This window comes from Acanthisitta chloris, unplaced genomic scaffold, assembly GCF_000695815.1.
Source record: "Acanthisitta chloris isolate BGI_N310 unplaced genomic scaffold, ASM69581v1 scaffold7059, whole genome shotgun sequence".
NCBI classification, from domain to species: Eukaryota; Metazoa; Chordata; class Aves; order Passeriformes; family Acanthisittidae; genus Acanthisitta; species Acanthisitta chloris.
This window is the reverse complement of record NW_008691901.1, coordinates 1-18,019: the sequence shown is the minus strand read 5'-3', so window position 1 is coordinate 18,019 and position 18,019 is coordinate 1. Positions and strand designations below refer to the sequence as shown.

Sequence of the window (18,019 nt, the reverse complement as noted above, 5' to 3'; positions counted from 1 at the left end):
AGTTGTTGTGGACATGTCATGTTGGTGGGCTGGATATCACGAGGTGACTGCTGTGGAGAAGATGCAGAGCAACATGCAAGACATGCCTCTGTGGACCTTTGCAGCCATCAGCCATGGACTGTTTCAATTGTTTGTTTCATCAGGGGAGCAGAGGCTTTTGTAAGAGACAGACTCCCATGAAGAACACTCAATACTGGAGGCTCTGGGAGAGGCTCTCTTTGGCACCCTGTTTTCCAGTGCCCTCCATTCTGTGCTAGAGTGCAGCCACATCCCTACTGTCCCTGCAGCCCTGAACCACAAGTGAGGCTGCCTTTGTGCCTCCTGCCCAGTCTCATGTGCAGAGGGAGGCCCATGTGCACACCTCTTGCTCTTTCTGTCTCCTCAGTTCTCTGTTTGGATCAAAATTGTCACCATACTTAGAGCCTTTTGTGTATCATCCCCATGCTGGGAGGATGCCATGTTCTCACAGCTGCAGACTGCCTCCAGCTGTTCCGGCCCTAAATCCTGACGGAAAGTCTACATCCTTTCAGATACTAAGAAATGGACAGATGAGGTGTTACTTTGGTAGAGGCTGAACGGGGAGAGAGAGAGACAATTATGAGCTGGTTTGTTCAATATATTTAGTTCTGTTCATTGTGTGTTGAGAGTTGCAGGTGAGATTGATGTATTGTTTTGAAAGTGGATCAAAGTAGTTTTTATTGTGATGAGAGCATGATGTGTTTTCCCCCTGTCCCCAGCTGTGTTTTGTTTTGATGCAGTTGCATTTTGTTGCAGCTGAGCTATGACCCTGTAGAGCTTCATGCTAGAGTACCTACTCCTCCTCTGTAAGATAAGCAGTGCCCTAGCCTTGCCGGCGCTCTGCTTCCAGCACCATCAGACATCTCTGCATAGTGAGTGGCCTGTTTGTTTTAAAGAAGCAAAAAGGGGACAGTCTCAGTGAGAGGACAGCTGCAGACCTTCATTCTGTGCTACTGGTATCAGTCCATTCTGGGAATTGTTTCCAGACACTGACGAGAGCAGTAACAGCAATGGAAAAAGAGTTAGCACTGTGGATGGACACAAGCTTTGAAAGTCACCCTTTTCACTTAGAACCATTTCATGCAGTTTGGCTGGAATGTGGTTTTAGTGGCTGTTGTCTCAGGAACAGCTGAATATAGAAGCGAGTGCTTCACACCATTTGAAAGCCTGACATTCTGGTTTTCATAGGGCATAATGCAGTCATTTATTTACCTGCTGAAATCATAATGTGAAGGAAGATGGTGAGAACATTTCAGGGTCCTGTTATGCCTAGAAACAACTAAGCATCCTGTTGTGTTATGGACATTGTCAGCCTCTGAAATGACATCTTTGTTGTTACTCTGGGAATTTGGGAAGCTGTCTGGCCTCAGGTGCTCATTCTGGCTCTACCGTTTTGAACACAAGGTGTATTAACATCACTGCAGTTCTCTACAAAAATGATAGACTCATTTCTGTATTACTCCTTTGCCATATCAGTTCATTAGGAATGATCAGGGGAGAGAAAGAATAATCTCCATAGATTTGATGATAGTGTGGTTTTCATGTGAGAAGGTGAATTGATGAAACGATGGTTTTCTTCTCACAAACTCCTCTTGTGATGACTGTAGTTTTGGAAATCCCAGTCCTGGGTCTTCCTGACCAGAGAAAGATTAGCCTGCAGCAACATACAGTCATGGAATCACAGAATTGTTTGTGCAGGAAATAGCCTTTAAAGATCATTTAGTTCCAACCTTCTGCCATGAGCAGGGACATCTTCCCCATATGAGGTTGCTCTAAGCCCCATCCAGCCTGTCATTGGAACACTTCCAGTGATGGGACATACACAGCTTCACTGAGCAGCCTATTCCAGTGTCTGACCACCCCTATAGTAAAGACTTTCTTCCTTGTATCTGATCTAAATTTACTCTCTTTTAGCTGAAAATCATTGCCCCTAGTAAAAGGTCCTTCTCCAGCTTTCTTGTACAGCCCTTTTAGGTACTGGGAGGCTGCTAGAAGGTCTCCCTGAAGCCTTCTCTTTTTCAGGCTGAACAACTCCAACTCTCTCAACCTTGCACTTGGCCTTGTTGAACTTCCTGAGGTTCGCATGAGTCCACTCCTCAAGTCTGTCAGGGTCCCTTTGGGTGGCATTCCTTCCTTCTAGTGAATCAATGGCACCACTCAGCTTGGTGTCACCCACACTTGCTGAGAGTGCACTCAGTCCTAGCAGCTATGTTGTTAATGAAGACTGAACAGTATCAGTCTTAGTACAGGCCCTTGAGGGACACCACTTGTTATAGATGTCCATTGAGCTGTTGACTGAGGCTTTCTGGATGTGGCCATGCAGCCAACTCCTTGTCCATCAGGTAGTCCATCCATCAAACCCATCTCTCTACAATGTAGAAAGTATGAAGTTGTGTGGGACTCTGCCAGAGGCCTTACAGAAGTCAAGAGACATGACGTCACTTGTGCTTTCCTTATCCACCAACGCAGTCACTCCATTGTAGAAGGCCTCCAAGCAAGCAGGCATGATTTGCCCTCCGTGAAGCCATGCTGGCTGGCTGTAATAACTTCCCTGCCATCCATACACCTTGACATAACTTCCATGATGCAGGTCATGGAGGTGAGTTTGACTGGTCAGTTGTTCCTAGGGTTGTCTTTTTTTACCCTTTTTCCAGTGACTGGGGACCTGACTGCCTGACTGCCATGACACTTCAGCTAGGAAGAACTGCTTAGCCACTACATTTGCCATCTACGTGCCAACTACATCTACTTGTATTATGGCCCCAGAGGCTAAATTTTAAGTTCTTTCATCTTTTCTCAAATGTGTGTTCCTAAGAAAATCACAGCACACTTAACAAGAGGTAGGCAGGTGGCTGCCATCTGAGTTCTCTGTGGCCTTGAGAAGTCTACAGAGCTACACTACATGCTGTTGTAAATTACAGATTTCAACCTTGACATATGATGATGCTATAGCATCATATATAAACATATAGCATATATAAACATATAGTTTATGTTTTGTTAGTCTGAAAACCTTGGGAACCCCTATGCCATGAATTTCTAGGGATTTTAGTCTGCTATCATTCCATGAGACATCCAGCAGACCCAGGTAACAGTTTACACAGAAATTTGTAACTGCATCTGCAACAATGACTGTGGCAGAAAGGGGCCAAAACAGTGATTTTACAGTCTCTGAATACCTCTGTCTTTTAAATCATACTGAAAGAGCATCACAATCTCTTTCTCATTTCAGTATTTGATCAAGTCCTCAGGAATGAGCTGTGTATATTAAAAATACAAGCATTCCCCTCATTTATTTGAGTCAGTTTTGTTTGCTCAGTGCTGGTACTTTAGGGCATCTGTACACTATGTGTGAGAAGTTGCCATTTCTGTATCTAGCTTATAAATAAGTAGTTGCAAGGTAATTCTTTTAAGAAATCTATTTTATTTGTAGAAGCAACTGTTCATAAGAACTCCCCAACATCTCTTGGATCTAAGTACCTGGAAAAGTGTTGAAGATTTTGTGACTAGTGATTCTATGAGTTTTACCAGCTGATTTCAGCCTCCAAAATAAAAGGGCAACTCTTAATTCCCTGAAGTCAGGTCTGGGCAGTACCCATCAGCTGGCACCACCTTGCTCTAAGACTTTAGATTTTGTATATCCTTATGCAAATCGGAAGGAATTTCCAGGCTATCTTTGTTTTTCCCATTAGAAATGTGTCTGCAGCAGCAGCAGCAGCAGCAAATGGACCAAATCAAGAAGCGAGGGGTGGCGTAGACTATCTGTACAGCTACCCAACCCTAATGACCCATGACTCTTGAACAGGGGAGCAGGGAACCAGAGGCTGATGGACAACCTGAGAGGAGCCTCGTGTTTCAGGAGAGAAGTAATGGTTTGTGTCTGTGCCATCTTTCAGAACACCTGCAGAATGCTGGCACTGGAAAAGAACAAGCCTGGTTATTATGTGGTCTCAAATTATAAGCTTTCCAGTGATCAATTTTTACTACTGGCATAAAATTAAAATCCTTTTCATACTGGATATGGATGTCTGGGTCATGTCAAGGACACAAATAGTTTTGTGGTCTTAAAATGGAACATCACAACAGTGACTTGCGAAGAAGACAACTGAGATGATGAGTGAATCCTGTAAAGATAAAAGAGTCCTTAGAGCAACAGCAGGATCAAGCAGCAGCAGTAGATTTGGCTGTGCTGTCAAAAAAAAAAAAGTGATCTGGGCTACTGAATAAAAGGTTTTGACATAATGGAATGGGAAAATAAATACCAATGTGGTAATGACTTCTCATCAATCCCACTATTCCTTTGAAGTGCATTGTAAAAGTTCCAGTGAGTGGCTTCAGTGTGACTATCCTCAAACACTCCATTTCCACTGAAATGGAAAATTAACAAAACTAGCACTTTGAATGCTTAACATTTTTGAGAAACTCCAACATTCATCACTTAAAACAGCTAGCCAGAATGACTCAGGTCTTTGTGCTGGTGTATAGTACAGGGGGCTGGAGCTGTGAGCATCCCTGCCTTTGTTACTGCAGTTAGGTGAGAGGTGGCCACCAGCAGTGAACCCCAGGCACACCTTGCCTCCCCTGCAGCCGGCACTGGCAGCTGTATGTGCTGAGTTTCCCAGCTCCTGCTGAGGGGTCTCTCCATAGCTCACTTAATTGTGGCTTTTATTTTGGCTTATGAGTCAGTCCTTGCTGCCCATGGATAGCAATTACACTACTTTCCTGGCTTTTTCAACAAGCCCCCCTAGGTGGGCAGCACCAGCTCATCTGCAACATAAGACAAGTGGCTTTGCAGTCACCAAAGAGACCTGTACATACCAGCCTTCTCCAGAGTTACCTAAAACTGGGCAGAGAAGTCTCTGGGAGTAGCAAAGAAATACCAGGCACTGTAAGATAGAAGTGCCTTTTGCAGGGAGAAACGGGGTTTCGGAACATTTTTTCAGGGAGTGTCAAGGGAGTTAACCATACATGGATGCCACCACTGGGCTGCTCGCTCTGATAGCAGTGATCTGTCAGCACACAGAAGAGCTCTCCTTGGTCTAGTTACTGACCTGCTTCTACAGGTCCAGGTTGTCTTGAGCAAAGTAACTTGGAACTCTCCGTATACTGGAAGAGAACTACATCTCTTTGTGAACCAAGGTTACTCCCAAAGCTGCTTTGAGAGACACAGTACAGCCCTTAGGCTGTACAAATACAGACTCCGAGAAGGAACAATGAGAAAATGTTTCAGAAGTCAAACCTTGCCACAGGGTGTTACAGGTAACAACACAGCACCACAACAATGCAACACCACAGTTTATCCTGCCTAGGCTGTTCTGAAAATAATTTTAATGACACAGAGATAGTTTTGTTGAGAAATCACATGGAGCTGTTTTCCTTTTTCTCCAGGGAGCTTTCAGACAAGGATGTGGGTGAGGATCTGATCTGTCACTAAGCACAGGGTGTGGGACACACAACGATAAAAGCTAAAGGGGCTTTAGCTCATTATTTGGACTAGGTCCAGGAGTGAAGAGACCTCTGGCATAAGCCAGGTGCTGCGGATCTGACCCTATGGTTCCAGAAATCTCTGTGGTGCAGCATCTCCATCAGGCTATAGTGACCATACATGTTTGCTACAGCAGCAGTGATGTTGAAACCACTCATCATCACTTGCAGCTCCTTAAAGTCCCTTTTCCATTGCCTGGAAGATCAGAAATGGGATCCATTACATAATGTGATGGAACAGGTATGATTCTGATATGACCTCAAAAATGCCAGCTGGATTACTGGCATTAGAAATTGAAAAAATCGTAAGAATAAAGTTAGCTAATACTAAAAGCAGGAACCTGCCATGATTCCCGTATGAATTCTCTTCTGACCTTTATAATTGCATTTTGACATTCACCCCTGCCTTCACGGGGCTCTTTGCCAGGGGGAGCCCATCACTTCCTCTGCCTTTTGGCTGTCAGTTTTTTGTCATGCTTGTAATGCCTCTTTGACCCCTCTCCTTTCCCTGGCTATTTCCAGTCAACCTCCGGTGCTGTGCCGAGGGGTTCCAGTCAGTTCAGATGCAGAATGAGTGGCATTTTGTAAAAAGACATTTTTACCCCTTATGAAAGCAAAAATTACAGAATACCCACAACAAAACCCCAAGCCCTCCAGATACTCTCTCAAGCCTGAGGGACGTTAATGGAAACATTTCAAAAATTAAAGCTGAACATGATTTCAAAAGGAGTAAGTATTGTTTTCAACCCCAGGGCAGCTGGAATCAGAGCTCTGGAGTGCAAACAGCAGGAGCAAATTCATTCAGGTTTTACTGTCCTTGGTTAGAGCAGTGGCAGAGACAAGCAGCATTTAATGAATCAGAAAGCACATGGAGTTCTGAGATGCTATTGGTTACATGTGAGTTAAATGTGAACTAAAAGTTGACAGGCTCAGTTTAAAAGCAAAATTCAGTTCAAGGAAACTTGAGCCCCAGCCCAGGTGTACAGTCCCCTTGCTGTTTACCAACAAGCTGGTTTTTTTTTTTCCCCTGCTGCTGTTGCTTGTCTACCACAGCCATTTCCCAGCCATTACGCAGTGACTGAGTGGCTTTCTTTGCTGTACTTGGCTCTTATTGCTTTGCTTAGATTGTCCTTCTCTCCTGTAATGGACTTATTTTCAATATGACGGGGAGGAGGACATAACAATATTCTACAATGAAAATGTAATACTTTCGTAGCTTTTTGGGACACATCCTCATACCCAATTACCAAGCATTATACATTTGCTATGCTTGCAGTATCAAAGTTACTGCTTTTGAGTTGTCACCATGGAGAATAAAAGCAGGAAAAGCTACCACCAATCTGCCTTTTTATTATCCTGCAGGCAAACAATTTGCCCACTTTTTTTGCTAAGAAATGAGCATTTTACATGAGCTGTTTTCAACCCATTTTTTTTTGATTAACAGACAATAAACCAAATATTTTCCAGTGGAGCAGCAGTACCTTCATAAATTTCATACTATTCACAGGATAACATATATGAATACATTCTGTCCAGCCTCCTTTCATACAAGAAATCCCTGCAAGCACCTCACGGAGCCACAACACTTCACAGAAAGGATAAATTTCTAGGTTTTGCAGACCTAAAAGGTTTTATCCTGTGGATTTTATTGGGAAACTTTAATGCTTTTCCTACAGGCATGTTCTTTCCTTTCGGCAGTTTGACCTCTTTGTCCTTAGGTCTGCAGTACTCTGGAATATTTTTCGTCTCTCATGAACAAGCAAGTTCATTCAGATCCTGTCTCCATGTTATAAATAATGGATTTGGACTCACACTGTTTGTGGGTGTAATCTGAACAGCATTTACATGTTTAGATCCATGTCTGATAGGTGTTGTGAGTAGTCAAGTGAGAAGTGAACACAGCTTCCAGCTCTGATCTCTATTTCCGTGTGCAAGGGAAAGCCCTTAGGTCTTCAGTTTCTTCCCTGTGGAAAGGGAAGCTATCCAGGACCACCTGTTTCCTAGGGCAATGCTGGCTAAGATGAGCAAACTCAGCCCCTCTCTGGATCCCTCTCCCAAATCATAGAATAGTTTGTGTAGGAGGGGACTTGTAAAGGTCCAATCCCTGTGCAATGAGCAGGGACCTCTTCAATTAGATCAGGTTACTCAGAGCTCCGTCCAGCCTGACCTTGAATGTTTACAGGGATGGGGCATCCCCCACCTCTGGGCAGCCTGTTGCCATGTTTCACCACACTCATTGTAAAACACTTCCTTATATCTAATCTAAATTGGCCTTGCTTCAGTTTATACCATTACCCCTTGTCCTATTGCATCAGGCCCTGCGAAAAAGGTTGTCCCCATCTTTCTCATAGGCCCACTTCAAATACTGGAAGGTTGCTATGAGGTCTCTTCAGACCCTTCTCTTCTTTGGGCTGAAGAGCCTCAACTCTCTCAGCTTGTCTTTATAGGAGAGGTTCTCCAGCCCTGGGATCATCTTTGTGGCCCCCTCTGGACTTGCTCCAACAGGCCTTTTGTTGGGGACCCCAGAGCTGGATTCAACACACCAGGTGTTGAATCTGATCTCACCAGAGCAGAGTAGAGGGGCAGAATCACCTCCCTTGACCTGCTGGCCACTCTGCTTATGATGCAGGCCAGAATGTGCTCTGAGCTCTGAGCACATATTGCCAGCTCATTTCCAGCCTCTCATCTGCCAGCATCCCCAAGCTCTTCTGAGCAGGGCTGATCTCAATCTGTTCGTGCCTCAGCCTGTGTTGATACCAGGGGTTTCCCTGACCCAGATGCAGCACCTTGCACTTGGTCTTATTAAATGTGATGAGGTTCCCATGGGCTCACCTCTCCAGCTTGTCCAGGTCCCTTTGGATGGCATCCTGTCCTTCAGGTATGGCAGCTGCACCACTCAGCTTGGTCTCACCTGCAAAGTTGCTGAGACTGCACTCAATCCCTTCATCTATGTCATTAATGAAGATATTAAATAACACTGGTCCCCATATGGACTCCTGAGGGACACCACTTGTCACTGATGTCCATTGGGACTCTGAGCTGTTTACCACTACCCTCTGGATGTGACAGTCCAGCCAGTTACTAACCCATCTAATAGTCCACCTGTCAAATCCATGTCTTTCAGGGAGAAGGGGGACTGTGTTAAAGGCTTTACAGGAGTCTAGACAAATGACATTTGTAGCCCTTTCCTTGTCCACTCATGGAGTCACTCCATTGTAGAAGCTTACTAGGTTGGTCAGGACTTTCACTTGGTGAAACCATGCTGGCTGTCCTGAACCACCTCCCTGTCTTCCTGAGGGGCTGTGGGTGGGTGAGGGGAGCTCTGCTGGGCTGGCAGGCAGTGGAAGGCTGGCAAGAGGCTGAGTGAGTGAGGAGGGTGGCATTAAAGGCCTCTAAGCTCAACACTTGTCTCTGAAAATTGTCACTCACCCTTTATATCAAGTGAGGGTGCTCAGTGTTTCTTTGGGCTGCTTTATTCCTCCTCCATGCCTCAATGCTCTCCCTCCCCCTGCAGAAATCTCCAACACAGGGCAGGAAAGCTGCCCATCCATACCTTGAAGACATCGGAGTGAGGAAGACCTGACAAAGAGGTCACCCAGCTCAGTGCTCTGCAGAAAGTCACTTCTGGCTGGGGAAGTGTTTGTGTGTGCCAGCAAAGCAGAAGACAGAAGTGGCCCTGCAGCTCCCACAGTAACTCCTCGTTTCACCTTGCACAGGTAAGGCTCTTCTATGCCAAGACACAGTTGGTTCAGAGCTCTTGGCTGTAGATAGAGGTTTATGATTCAGGGTCATTTCTGAATTAGAGAAATGAGTCTGAAAAAATTGCCTCAGGTAGCACAGGACCACTTATTACAGCAGGTGCAGTGTTTTCAGTTAGTCCTCGCTGTGTGAGAGAAATCCTTTCTGCTTAGATCTCAAGTTGGTTTCCATCAGCCTCTCCAGAGCAGGTGTGAGTGATTTTCATGTCCCAGTTATCATATCTTCTCTTCGAGCAACAGATCATTCGGTGCACTTGTCTCTGAATAGGTACTCCAAGGCAGTGAGAGGCAGAGTTCCAACCGGTTGTATTTTATACTCATGCTAAATTATTAATTAATTTAGTATCTTAAAGTTTCCTGCTTCCTGGCAAAACCAGAGTATGTGTTTCTACAGGTCTTAGTCTTGCTCGCCTTGGAATTACAAGTATTGACAAGGACTTTAACATCCTGTAAGGTGGAGATCAGGAAAAGCTGAAGCATAAAAAGCTAAAAGCTTTACCTTGTATAGATACAGTGCTGTGTGCTACCTAAGGACCAGTACAGCTATTTGTCATCACTACATTTATGAACAATCACAGAAAAGACACCTGTGGTGCAAGAAAATGGGCCTCTCACTGCAGAGTGTAGGGGGAAGTATGGGTTAAAGCCAGTCAGCCAAGCTGGAACTGCCCAGAGGCCTCTGGCACCTTGGGATTGTGCCCTCTTGGGAAGGGCATAGCCCAGCATGGCTTACTGCTGCTGGCTGTGGGCTCCCCTTAGGGAGCAGTCCTGCTGCTGACAGCAGCCCCATCAGCATCCCTGACGAGGGGTTTGCAACCCCTGTCTCACCTTCAGATCAGTCAGATTCTGCAGGAAGGTTGAGGTTACTAACATGAAGACTACTTTAGCTATGTAAACTCTTCCTGGATTTCTCTTTCAAGTTTTTTGCAATCTTAGACTCCACAGTTAAAATTTGAGCAATATCTGTCTAAAATGCAGGTCCTACAAATCTTTATACATGAACTTGGCTACTCTTACTGAGTGCCTGCAGAAAGGATGTGTAGGCCTGGTATCCAAAGGTTTTCCTTCACAACTTGGAGTCCCAGCTCCCTGAGTCTCAACTGTCAGCAGAGTCAAATGCTTAGGCTTTCTGAGAAAGTAAAACTACTCACGTCAGGAAAACTACAGTGCACTTGCATCCCAGTGCAGCCGATTTAGAGAGACTGCAGTGTGCACCCCCGGCAGCCAGAACCAACTGATGCAACTCAGAACCTGTATCTTTGCAGAACTGAGCTGCCAAGGCTTGGAGAGCACTTGGTCTCATGCACAAAATAGGCCTTCACCTGATGGACAGAGTGACAGAACTTGTGTGGGTAGCAGGCTCTGAGCCTAAGGTGTGTTTTCAAATAGAAATATATATTTATATATATAAATTTTTGTCTTTTCTTCTGAGAAGAGAGATCTGAGGCTGCTTTCTGTTCAGGTCAGTAGTACCTGAGTGGAAAACTTCACTCCCAGTTCAATAAGATGCAGCTTGGGCAGGTTCTTGTAAATAGTGGTAAAAGGGAAGTTACGGCAGCAGAGCTCTGTAATTAAAAGGTCTCTCTGGGCAGCGTGTCATCATTATGACAGACACTTCTTAATTAGGCAAAGATGCTGCATTGTAGCTGAAACAATTCCTAAGTGTCCCAACTTTCCTTGTCATATCAATGAGACTGGAGTTAAAAAGCTCCCAACAACAAGGCATTTTAGAGGATTTCAAGTGAATTTTAAGTCTAGAAGTTTAGTACTTGAGTATGTGCAGCATGCAGAGAACACATTTCAAAAAGTGTTTGAAGAGCAGAATCATAGTTTTGTACTACTTCAAAGATCTTTGAAAGGCAGAGTGTGGATAGCATCCCACGTATTGCTGGGGAGATCCGAGATCCACACACTTCTGTGAAAAGCTCAACTTCACTTGCAAGCAAATCAATTAAAAAGCAGCACTTGCAGCTAAGCTTAACTGATTTCTTGTTCGAGCATCTCAATTACACTGATTTCATGATTAAACTTGTTCAGATTAATGGGAAAAATCTATGGTCAAAATATTGGACAAACTATTGAAGCTAATGAGGGAAGACACTGGTGTTTGTGAAGCAGCTGGGAGCGAGAGCTTGGAGGAGAAAAGGAAAACAGCTGCCTGCAGATAAGCACTAAATTCAAGCACAGGAGCAAAGCAAAGGGGAACATGCTGGTGTGCTTCAACACATCAAGTGGCAACACAAAAATGTGGCATGAATACTGATCATCTTACTCAGCTGATTAGTACCTCTAGGTCATGCATGTAATATAGCTCCAGGGAATGAACCTAGGTGCTCAGTCCTTGATCATCTACTCTGCAAAAGGTACCAGTGTAATATATTGTATATTTATAGCATATGCTGGAGTACATTTTTTTACAATAACCCATATTCAGTATAAGTGCCAGCTGAACAAGGCTGTCCACCAGGGTACTTGTGGCAAGAGCAACAAGGAAGTTTGCAGCAACTGAACAGAGAGAGCATGAAGTGCCTTGGCTTGTCATGGCAAGAGTAAACGGAGTGAAGGCACAGGGGCTGTGCTGCCCAGAGGCAGTGTCACTATGAAGACTCCCTGGGTGCAGACAATGCCCCTCAGCAGGTTTTTCATGTGTCTAGTTTGAGAAATAAACAGAAGGAGCATTAGCGAAGGAGTTCACCTGGGCTAATACTACTTGGCTTCTGCACCCCGGCACCTTTTACTGTGTAGATGTAACTATCCTGTTCATTGCCTTCCACAAACATACGCAACAGTCTGATACTCCAAGAGACACATTTTCATGCAGATTACAGGAAAGAACACCTGCATATTTTGGTAGCAGTATGTGCAGCAAGGGCACCATGGAAATGAATTGTAGTTTCCATCCTATTGTGGCAATGGACATCTTCCTGATGGGGCTGGGGGAATGCAGAAAAACAATAAAGACAACATGTCAGGCTTTTCCAGGTTTAGCCCTTCCTAGAAACATTAAAAAAAATCAAAAAACAAATGTGCTGTTGGGAACGAACAGCAATACTGGCCACAGTATTTCTTTCTTTTTTTGGCCTGTCTGTTCTCTGACACCCAGCCTCTCAGTGGTGTGTATGCTACTCCCTGTGAAGCTATGGTCTAGATTGGACTAATGAAGTTTAAAATGAACTCTCCAAAGTCTGTCATTTAAAAATTGTGGATCATCTTATGGATCTTAGAGCACAACCATGTGAACATCATGTTGACACAGCTGTATTAATTCAGGCCCTCATGGAAAAGGTGGTAGTAGAGTAAGACCAAATGACTTAAACCAGACCTACTGCCAATGGAGCACGACACTGTACCTTCTGTGTTATCAGCTGGTGGCTAAGGGAGGTATGGATGAATCCACATTACTCAGGCAGTAATTCCAGTCACATTCTGGTCACAGCTTCCTTGTTTCCTCGGGATCCTGTGCTCTTCACTCTGGGCATCCTCTGTGCCCTAAGTGATCTCCCCACTGTGGAGCTCAGCTCCACGTGAAAGCTCAGTGTTAGCATCAGGCCTGTATGAGGTGCTGAAAATAAAAATTCTGCAGCACAACAGATCTGGTTGCTTCATTTTCTTGCCTGAAGCACACTGTGGTTTCTTACCCTGTTTGTCTCCGTGGGTGGAACAGGCGTTTCAGTATACACTGCCACGTTCATTACAGGGAGTTCTTCCACGCTAGAGATATTAACATCTTTGTTATTACTGCCAGTTCTCTCCTCCCCCGTACCAAGTGGTCGCCTGAGCTAGAATTCCTTTTAAGGACAGACTCCCAGTAATAGTATTCTCCCCTCAAAGTGAAGTAGATCTCTTCAGAGGTCAGTTCCTTCTGCTTTCTCAGAAACCTACCTCCCCCATATTCCTTAGAAAGTCATTATTATGATTGTCAAAACCACTTACAAAAATATCACAGAAATTCTAGAAACTGGTGCTGTAATTGCCTCTTTGTAATAATTAACAACTCAAAACCACAGCGTTTGAATCAAAAAGTTTTATCCAAGAAAAAACATTTAATATAAATTCAAAGTTTGACATAGCTTATTTTTCAAATGTCATCACTTTTCTGTTCACCAACTGGCAATTAAAAGATCACAATTAAAAAAGTCATACTAAATACTTTTAAAAGCCTTATAAAAACATTCATAAAGTGCCACCCACAAAAGCACCTAAACAGGAATCTGAGAGAAATACTATCAGGATGTTAATTTACTTAATTGCTGCTGAGGACTAAGCTGTCAGACAGCAGTGTAAGTTGCAGAACTGTCAATTTAACAACGATACAACCCAGCAAACTGTTCCACAGACTTGGCCCCAAGACAGCATCGTCTGGGCACATGACATGAATGCAGAGACACCCAGCTCAGTGTTGGGGAGGGCTCAAATAAATAGATGCTAGCACCATGTAAACCCAAGACTACTGGCAAGTGGGAGATGTGGATTATGTGGGAGGCAATCATCCCATGCTGTGGCCTTACCATGAGGGAAAACCCAGGGCAGCTTGTACAGAAAAGAGGTACAAATTTTATCTATTTTTTTACTGGGATAAAAATCACTCCCCACTAGAAATATCAGAAAAAGGCACTGATCCTTGGAACGTTTCTATGTTCTCCTCTCTGGCCTTGAACGTACCATACCATATAAGCACCTTTCTGCTCCTCCTGCTAAAAAGAGAGGCTTCAGGACAACCACTGCACCACAATGAACATGTACTAGTTTATTTGGCAGTGTCCTCTCTCTTTGCTCACGTGTCTGGGCAGTGCTCACAAACAGATTTATCCATAAGGAAAGAGGACAGACTCTGAGGGCTCTCTCCCTAAAAATTCATGCCCTGTGCAAGGTTTCCAGGGAGCTGCTGTATGTCTTCCCAGCACCAGGCAGCTGCCTATAGTCCACATAGCCTTCTCCCCTCCACTGACTATTCTGCATGGTGCTTCTGGTGGCGCACCAGCTGGGGCTGGAACCGGAAGCTTTTCCCACACTGGGTGCAGTGGTACGGCTGCTCCCCAGTGTGGATTCGGATGTGCTTGATGAGGTTGGAGTTGCCACTGAAGCCCCGGCCACACTGGCTGCATTTGTAAGGCTTCTCACCAGTGTGGGTACGAGTGTGGTTTATGAGGTCAGAGCTCTGCCCAAAACATTTGCCACACTGCCCACAGGCGTAAGGCCGTATGCCATCATGGGCTCGCTGGTGCTGAAGGAGGTGGGAGTGTTGGCTGAAGCTTTTCCCACAGGCTGGGCACTTGTAGGGCCGCTCACCCGTGTGCATACGCTGGTGTTTGATGCAGGTGGAGCTGTCGCTGAAGATCTTCCCACACTCGCTGCACACGTATGGCTTGAGCCCGGTGTGAATGCGCTGGTGCTTGAGGAGGTTGGAGCTCTGGCTGAAGCTCTTCCCACACTCGGCACATGTGTAGGGTTTCTGTCCCGTGTGGACCCGCTGATGCTGGATGAGATGGGAGCTCTGGCTGAAGCCCTTGCCACACTCCCCACAGAGGAACGGGCGCTCCCCGGTGTGCATTCGCTGGTGCTGGACGAGGTGGATGCTCCGACTGAAGCCCTTGCCGCACTCAGAGCAGATGGCGGGACGCTCTGAACGAGGCACTCGCCGTGAAGCTGCTCCCACCCTTCTCTCCTGTCTTTTCACCAGACTGATATCAGAGCAAGGCAGCTTCACCACCTCTTCCTCCTCATAGCCACCTTGCTGAGCTTCTGAGGAACCACCCTGACTTCTGTGGCTGTCCCCTAACTGTTCCTCTCCTCCTCTGACCCCCACTGCCAACACATCCTGCAGATCTGTGCTTGCAAGGTGATCTGGAAGGGGCCCAAGCTCACCACCTGGAAAAAAAAGCGTGACTGTGATTCTCACTGGGAAGTGTCACAGCAGAGAACAGGCAAGCTGTGAGCCTAGGGAGCCTGGTCTGAACTGTGTAGGAGAAGCACTAAAGGGAAGATGGAGCAAGTAGAAACTCGGCTGCAAGAGAGGTTCTATGGCCTCATCACATGACCCAAAGCGAATGTATCACGAACAGCAGAGCCAAGGGCAATGTTACAGGTGTTGATTAGTCCCCAAGGAATCTTTCTATGTTGTCTTCTTAATATGCTCTCTTCCTGTACGTACCTGTCCTGGCTCCGGCCAGGACAGGGCTGACTTTTGCAGCAGCCAGGAAAGGCACACTGGGACCCTGGGGTTACTCTACAGCACCTCACATCATGCAGAGGGATGGAGGGGGTGGGGGGTACCCTTTGTTCTGGTCCCAGTTCAGTCAGGCATGGTGTGTGCATTGGGGCAGCACCAGGATCTGTGTGGTGAGCGATCTCATGTGAGTTGTTTGCATGTCTTGTACATTCTGTTATTAATACAGTTGTTAGTGTTCATTTTCTTACTTCATTGCTGTTTCTTAGTAAATTGTTCTTATCTCAACCCATGATGTTTACCTTTTGTGCCTCTGATTCCCTCCATCCCGCTGCTGGGGGACTGGCTAGGGGAGGAAGCGAGCAGTGTGTGGTCTGGGGGGGTGTCAGTGGAAACACTAAATCAGGGAATACCACTCCTAAACCATGACAATACCCTTAACAGCATGCTGACAAAGGCAAGCAGGCTGCCTGCCCTGAGGGGGAAAGAGCAAGTCTTAATATGAGCTGTGTGAAATAAAGTGGCTTAAATAACACTGAGGCAGCTCAAAAAGCATTGCATTTGCTCTGGTTTATAAACTTACATAACTTGTTCCTCACCCATGTGTGTCTCCTCCGAGGCCTCATGTTCTTGGTCTTCTCCTTGGTCCATCTGTGCAGTTACATCAGGTTCAGCAACCAGGAACCCTTCTTAAAAAAAGCAAACAAACAAAGTTGAAACGGTCACTCAGTGCCAACAGCAGTAGCATCCGAAGTAAGTCTGGACTGAAACCAGTTCAGGTTTGACTGCACTGGAGGGTTATAGATCTCCAGGATGCTCCAGCAGCAGCCCCAAGTCCTGCTAGAACCCGAAAGTCCTCAGCAGCCAATCAAGTGAGCAGCGGGCAGTGCCAGGATTGGAGTGGGAGCACAAGCAACTGGGACAAAGTGACCAGGGCGGGCAAACAGGAGGAGGCACAGCAGAGGGAAGGCACAGGCAGGACGCAGAGGAAGGCTGCAGGATTGCAGAAGCCAATCTCTGAAGCCTGTCTCTGACCACCCAACTGGAAAAGGTCTAACCATGGTTCCCACTTGCTCCAGAGCAACTGCCAAAAGCAATGCAGGGACCCAGACAGACTTCAGTTACCAACATGCAGCTGTCCAGGTCTCTGGCTGCAGTGAATGCCTAAGCCTGGCAAAGATGCCTAAGGGCAGCAGGGAGGATACACTTATAAGGTGTGAACAGGTAAGAGATCTACTTAGCATGGCAGTAGAGATGAAGAAATGAGGATGATAAAGAGAATCAGGGAGCAGGAAAAGGCCAACCCACATAGCTGCAACAGGTGTGCCCTGGTTGAAGACTTACAAACACAGGTAGTAGAGTTGCAGGAGACAGTCAGAAAGACTTAGAGACATCAGGGAGGTTGAGAAGGAGTTGGACAGATTGTTACAACCCCCTGTGCAGTGGAAAGCCAGACTATGGGGGTGAGGTCAGAAACACATACAAGGGCATGTATGGAGAGCAAGGAGGTCACTAACACTGGGACCTGGGAAGTAGTAATAAAGAATAGTAAAGGGAAGAGAAAAGGGACCAACAAAAGGAAGAGTTCAGCTTCTAATCCTGATGTCCCAATCCAACTGGATGTGCCCACACAGAATTGGTTTCTAGCTCTACAGGCAAATGAGGAAATAACTGGCACATGTTAAAAACTGAAATCAACTGTGGTAGCACAACCTGCCCCACAGACAAAAAAAATTAAAACTAGCCTAACTAGGAAAAGGAGGCAGGTGACAGAAACCAGTTACGCTGTTAGTGAAGTAAAGCTGTGCATGGAGGCTCCTCAATGAGTTTTTTATCACCTTTCAAGACTTAATGTCACAGGCTCCTGAAGAAAGGGAACATTGGTAATAATAGCCCAACTAAGAAAAGAAGGCAGGTAATAGTAGTAGGGGACTCAGCCTTGATGGGCACGGAAGTACTCGTCTGTTGGCCTGACCTGCTGTTGAGGGAAGTGTTGTCTCCCAGGAGCACAAATCAGAGATGTCACACAGACTGCCAAACATTGTCAAACCCAACGACTACTACCCACTATTAGTATTCCATGTGGGAGCTAGTGACATAACCAACAGAAGATTAAAAAACATTAGGAAAGATTACAGAAGCCTGGGAGAGATGGTCAAGGACTCTGGTGCCCAAGTGATCTTTACAACGATGTGTGAGGTCCAGGGTGAGGGGTATAAGATGGCCAGATGAATCTGGAAGGTTATTAGTTGGCTGCAACAACGGTGCCAAAGTCAAGGCCTTGGGTACTCAGATCTTGGGATTTATGCAGGCAAGCCTGGTCTGACTGGGACTGATAGGGGTCATTTGATGGAAAAGGGGAAAACCATCATTGCTCAGGGGCTTGCTAAACTTGTGAAGATAGCTTTAAACTAGATTTGTTGGGGGAGGGGGACAAGGAATCAGACCCAGCCAGCATGGGTTTAGGAAGGGCAGGTCCTGTCTGACCAACCTGATCTCCTTTTATGACCAGGTGACCACCTGGTGGATGAGGGGAAGGCTGTGGATGTAGTCTACCTGGACTTCAGCAAAGCCTTTGACACCATCTCCCATA

The 18,019-nt window shown here is 45.8% G+C and overlaps 1 protein-coding gene across 1 annotated transcript; it reads right to left on the bottom strand.

Annotated features, from left to right (window-relative positions):
* Positions 1 to 14,208: 14,208 nt before the first annotated feature.
* On the bottom strand, positions 14,209 to 16,115 carry LOC103809575 (zinc finger protein 239-like; the record flags this gene model as incomplete). Its single annotated transcript, XM_009082413.1, has 2 exons — positions 14,209 to 15,128; positions 16,026 to 16,115. Coding segments are annotated over 2 exons (1,010 nt in total), but the record flags the coding sequence as incomplete, so codon positions are not given.
* Between the last annotated feature and the right edge of the window lie 1,904 nt (positions 16,116 to 18,019).